Source organism: Cynara cardunculus (assembly GCF_001531365.2).
Source record: "Cynara cardunculus var. scolymus isolate 2C chromosome LG 11, CcrdV1, whole genome shotgun sequence".
NCBI classification, from domain to species: Eukaryota; Viridiplantae; Streptophyta; class Magnoliopsida; order Asterales; family Asteraceae; genus Cynara; species Cynara cardunculus.
Window position 1 is genome coordinate 4,367,583 of NC_037538.1, and position 6,260 is coordinate 4,373,842.

The 6,260-nt window shown below is 34.2% G+C and overlaps 1 protein-coding gene across 4 annotated transcripts; it reads right to left on the minus strand.

Moving 5' to 3' along the window:
- Positions 1–413: 413 nt before the first annotated feature.
- Positions 414–4,525, minus strand: LOC112521242 (adenylyl-sulfate kinase 3-like). 4 transcript variants are annotated; one of them, XM_025129984.1, is made up of 7 exons: positions 4,239–4,525; positions 2,553–2,737; positions 2,291–2,440; positions 1,866–1,984; positions 1,697–1,781; positions 1,092–1,138; positions 414–1,019 (listed from the first exon to the last, which is right to left on the minus strand). In XM_025129984.1, the coding sequence occupies exons 2-7, from the start codon at positions 2,674–2,676 to the stop codon at positions 915–917; spliced, it is 630 nt and encodes a 209-aa protein (XP_024985752.1). In that variant the 5' UTR covers positions 2,677–2,737; positions 4,239–4,525; the 3' UTR covers positions 414–914. The 4 variants fall into 4 exon arrangements, with proteins under 4 accessions (XP_024985752.1, XP_024985753.1, XP_024985754.1 ...); XM_025129985.1 differs by having other exon boundaries at positions 2,553–2,720; positions 4,239–4,516; XM_025129986.1 differs by having other exon boundaries at positions 2,553–2,697; positions 4,239–4,491.
- Positions 4,526–6,260: the final 1,735 nt, after the last annotated feature.

Genomic DNA, 6,260 nt, shown 5'->3' on the forward strand with positions numbered 1-6,260 from the left:
GCTCAATTGGTATCTCTATTACTGTATTTTCTTATCTCAAGAAAACTCAAGACTTAATTTTTTGCTTTTTCACCAATAAATCGAGTACATTTATAATGAAGACGAAGATAATCGCTCTGAAATATCAGCCTAAAAATACGCTTGTTCATTTACTAAGTCGGATGTTTTTAAATCCAAAATTAAAAACATGTAAAATTGGTAGGAAATTCGGCAGATTAAATAACATCCGAAAATTACATTATCCGGAATTTTAACATCCGAAAATTACATTAATTCTTTCACGTGTTAACAGTTACAATAAAAGCAAAGAAAGACATCAAAATTTTACATAAAAACCCCAATGGAAAAAACCTCGAACAAAGAACACTACTGAATGATCTAATATATCGATTTCTCCATGGTACATAGTACAAGCAGCCTCAAGTTTTTCCTTGGCACGATCATGTCGACAATCTAGTAAGGTTGCTGCCATGAGATGTACGCAACTTTGAAAGCAATATGCAACTTGCATATAAACCTACTGTTCAGTTAGATTTAAATCGTATTCTAAAACAGAATATTTGTTTCTCTCTCTTAACAGGTCCAAACATCACAAGGTAATATTGTTTGATGATTTGTCTTGCCACTTACATAATAAGTGGACCACTTTAATTTTATTCATGATTTACCACTTGAAAGTAAATATAGGAAGAGGTGCATTAGCAAGATAGCAAGGAATGGGGTTTATAGGGTTCGGTTCGAGTCGTGATTCGGTTTGGTGTGTTAGCTTTGCCCACCTCCCTCTAAAAAGACAAAACGAATATTCAATCAATGCTACTGTTTTGTACTATACCAAGATTTTCCATTCCTACAACAGTTAGAGAATGATACCATTCATCCTTAGACCAATGACAAATCACAAGTTGAAATCAATTTCAATTGCAAGCATGAAGAAAACCATTTTCATCCAAGCAAGAAACTACTTGCCCAGCCATTTCGGATGGTGTTGGACAAACTCCATCCTTCTGTTCGATATTGATCTGCAAAAGAACACGCATGGATTCACAAAAAACATGTGAAAGAACGCAAATTGAATGGCAAAATGTACGTACCTCGCAGTTCAAAGGTGGTTCGTAAGGATCATCAATCCCAGTAAACCCTGCAGTGCCTTGGGATTACTATACGAATGAGCTAGATTGCAATTACCAAATCTACTTGCCTTCTAATTCTAATTGCAAACAAACTACAATCGTTCTTGCAAAGATTTAAATCTACCAACCAGACTGTAAGAGGTACCAATTAAATTGGTAAAATTGGTACACATGTTGGCTGGTTTGATACAAAATTACGACCCCTAACAAAACCAACCATCAAGCTAGGCCACAAGCACTATTTAAAGGGCATTTCATTTCATTTATTTCCATGTTGTGGTGTGTGTATTCCACAAAAGGGACTCTTAGAAATGGGATAAGCTAAAGGAATTGATTAAATATCCATCAAGATCATGTAGCAAGCTATGATTTATCAATTTATATCATTTTGTGAGTCTCACATTCATTTCTCCTAGCCAAGTAAAGAGGAATTCTCCTTTTGATGCATACCATAAAAATGTCTAAAGACCAAAACAAATGGAAGCGATATATGTTTGGCCTTTGTGTTACTAGAAGCAACTGATTTCGGTTTCAAAGATCAATAATGATTTAGGTATAAATCCTACCTTTAATCTTTCCAGCTCGTGCAAGTTTGTAAAGACCTTTAGGATCTCTTTCTTCACATACTTCAAGAGTCATGTTCATGAAAACCTGCAAGTATATAATATGTATAGCTTCCTTTCCTAAAAGCACACACACACTATTCACAGAAAAAAGCTCAGAAAGAAGCATTGCCTCTATAAAATTTGCATCTGTCAACATTGCACGGCATGCATCACGATCCTTTCTATAAGGAGATATCAGGCTGGCAATGCAGATTAAGCCAGCATCCGCAAACAGTGTTGCTACTTCTCCTAATATGATCATAAATGAACTCCTAGTCAGACCAACAAGAGTCTAAAAAATAGAGAATGGCCTTAATAAATGTAACATTTGAACCTTTAAAAGGAATTAACAAAAGAAACTCCAAGTATCTCAGTAATGCACATCATATTCTCTGGACTCTTTTATAAAACCGTACAAGTCAATACATGAAAATCAAGCTCGTTGATTCAAATTGACCTATATGCAACTAACAGTGTCATTCTTGTTTAAGTTTAACGGGTAGACAACTCTTAAATTGGGGAAAAAATTGATTCGTTATGAAGGAAGATCCTTACCAACACGACGGATATTCTCGGTTCTATCTTCAGCTGAGAACCCAAGATTTTTATTCAATCCATGCCTAACATTGTCACCATCGAGAACGTAGGAGAGCTTTCCCCTGGAGTGAAGCTCTCTATCCAATGAGCATGCAAGTGTACTTTTACCTACAAAATCCCATTAAAAAACTGTCAAGAGAGAACTTGCAACATAAAGCATGCACAAGTGGGTAAACGATCCAAACACAGCAATAAGAAATTTAGATGCTTGAGTGCGAACCTGACCCACTGAGACCTGTGATCCATACAACACATCCTTGTTGGTTTATCAGCTTTTGCCTTTCGGCCTTCCCAACTGCGCATTCATGCCAGAAAACGTTTGTTGGGTTACCCATGGTCGACATTTTAGAACACTCTTCACTTCCCTATGCCAAGACTTGTAAAAACACTACGGCGATCAGTATTCTGAAAAATATGCGACAAGAAGTCTTCATATAATACATTCTTGAATCTTAATTAATGTCTGATCTGCACATATCAAGATGATAGAAATCCAACTTTCATATACTAATGAGTAATGAATGTGCTTGCTAGCCAAGTTATTACTCTCTCAATCCCCTAATTAGATTCCACTTTTCGAAAGAAGGCAATGGAGAGGGCGTGTTTCTAACCCTTTTGAGTGCGATATCCAAAGTTCTCTCTTTCTTGACTAAGAATAAGTTGGCCATACAGAAAAATATATAAGAAATATTGCAATACAAACATTGAGCCAACAAACCATAACCATCTATTTCAAATTAGAGTCTGGGAAATGGAAGATGTGATTATGAAAAATCAAATATGGAGAATTGCCTCTCCCCAAAAACGGACTTTTTGCTATATTCTCCAATATGGGAAAAGAAAGGAAATACACTTTTTTATTTGTGTTCTCGAAAATAAGGAAAGAAAATAATTTTTCATGTTCTTGAACAAAGAAAGGAAAGATGTATCTTCATAAATATACCCTTATATTTGTCTCTCTCACGTTTATCATATATGGGTAGATATGTAATTTAAGTAATCCTGTTAAGGGTTATTATTTTTCCTTCCCTTTCTTCCCACATTTGGGTGGAAAGTTTTGGAAAGAAAGACATAATTTATTTCCTTTCTAATTCCTTTCCAGTTCAAGAACATGAGCTTTCTTATTTTTCCTCCACTTTCCCTCTCTTCCCTTTCCTTCATAGAAAAAAGGTCTGGAGAACAAGGCGTAAACATTATCAAAATTTTAAAAGAAAATCAAACATCTCCGGACTCTTTGGGGTAGAGCGGTTGTTGTAGTTGTCAACTACACAAACAAATAAGAAACTCTTGACACTTGGCCTATAACTCAACTAATCACAACGAACACCACTCCTTGAGTTTAAAACTAACCTCACTATGATTGAAAATCCATTGTATCAGAATCGCACTAAAAGTATTCAATTAGATGTATGTTTTTCTTTCCTATATATTACACTATTTGAGGGAAAACGGTAATTGAGATGGTGAATTGGTGGTTTGACAAATAACCTATTCCTTCCGCAATGACCTGATTGGATCACGATGAACCCTTCAATAACTCAACCATAAATGTCCAGGCATCTGATAAGTTCCAAGTGAAACCTTCAATTGGAATAAAACCAATTATGCACTATAAACCATTTGATCAAATATTCATGCAGTTTTCTCATCCAGTTTGCTATACACTTCCGCTAAATCAAAAGAAAAACATACCTAAAAAACAAAAACCTAGCATAATACCGTTTCCAGGGTTTAAGGAATAAAATCACAAGAAATTACACGAAACAGTGAATCCCTAACACCCAATCTCCAATTTGATGCCAAAATGCGCATAAAATTGTAAATAATACGAACAACAACAAACAGAAAAAGTAATTCATCATCAGGAACAGGAGAAACAAGTGGAGATATCAGTAAAAAATAGTACCTGCAAATTGAAGGAGATGAAAGTCGTTGAATGTGAAAGAAGATAAGACTTTTAATGCAATCGGTGAATGAATATGGACGTATTTGCAGGTATGATTATGAATTAGTTGCGAGTGCGGTGTGGATTGGAATTCAAATGAGTGCATCAGCGATTTGGGGGAAATTGGATCTCTTAAATGCCATGATTTCGTCGGTTCCCGCTCTTAAATGCGCGCTCCGTTTCGTGATTTCCGCCCCTCTGTCGATAACAAACAGAAAAAAAGGGGTTTGTTTGAACCATCTGGTTGTTAGAAATTCGGGTGTACACACAGATTTTGTAGTTATTTTCTCCTAATTTAATTTTTTTTAATTTGGAAGAAATTATGTTGTTTTTATATCAGAATAAGATCAAATCATTTATTAAGAATATTCGTATAATACAGCGAGATACATCTCGATTTTAATATTTTCTTTTATTTCTTTATTTTGTCTCAGTCGATGTTATAACACGGTTCTACATGACTTTAAGAATCGATAATGTTTTTATTTTTGAATAAAATATAAATATTAAGATTTCATAAAATTTTGTAAAAAAAAATATTAATATATTAATACCAAACTAACTATTTAAAATTTCTCTTCTTTTGTTTAATTCATTTTTGTATTTTTTGTTTAATAATATAGATTTTTTTTAATTAATAATTAAGTGTTTGGTTAGAAATCAATGATTATTGATTATTTTAATTATATTTTTTATATTTAAAATGAGATGTTTATACTCTAGTTCATTATGTTTATTTGTACTTAGTTACACGAATTCAAACATAAAGTTTTAGTAAGTTGTATTTGCACATAATTTACTTGTAATCTTAAATTTTAAGTAATATGCATCAATAAACAATACTTCATACATAAAAAATGGTTTTTAAGAGTTTTTGTCAAATGTTTCATAATATAGTATAGATAAACAATAAATTTTGATATCGATGTGTTTGAAGAGAAAACTAATAAGTAAAAGTACATTTACCATACTCCAATTTTTTAACTACAATTAAAAATAAAAAACAGGAACAAGAGAGTATAAGGCAGTAAGCAACAAAGATCTACGAGGTGCAGCAAAAACCGAGAAAAACTGCCAAAAAAAAAACCACAGACCAAAACAAAACGACCTCGAAACACAGGAAAAACCAAAGGCGAAAAACCCTACAACATCTAAAAAAGATTGATCTGTATAGGCATTTGGCTAAGTAATCCAAGAGTCCCAAGATTTAGAGAATAACTTGCACCTTAGAGATATCCAAACGAAAGAGCGATATTGCATTTCTCCAAAAGGTTTACGAGATTGAACATTGAGTAGAGAGATACGTTAGTTAAATGTTCCTGTTGATGGGATAAGATCGAACAACAATTACAATTGACTAAGAAACTCTGAGTCAGGAACACCACGACCGGAATAGAAAATTCAGATTAGCGACAATCAAAGGGTCCATAAGCTCAAAGGCTAATAAGGCCTAGAGGCTCTTAGCTCAGACTTAGCAAAAATAAGTAAAGACTCGAAACTCTGAGTTCATATCCTTCGGATCCACACTTAGGGGCCATTTATCAAATACTTATCTGGTAAGTGATTACCGGTAAATTTTAACACTATTATGTACTTACCGGGTAAGATTTTAATCCACCAAAACAACATCGTATACAACAATTTACCCGGTAAGCGCTTACAGTGGTAAGAGTCGTCGCCGTCACTTACCGGGTAAGATTCTTGGTCCTTACTATATTCATTCGGTGAGTTAATGTTACTTGGTAAGCGCTTACCCAGGTGGTCGGTTATATTTCACACCTCTAGACTAATGAAATTGGGCCAAAAAGCAAGTATACCATACGGCCCAATGTCGTCTTTCCAAGTAATAAATGGTACAAGTACCGAGTTATCGTCCACAGGGACTGTAGCCGAAGTTAGATTAGAGTCCAATGAAAGAGATGATTTCAGAAGGCGATTTTGAAGACTTTTCTCTGATTTTAAGGTTATCCAAAACAGAATACA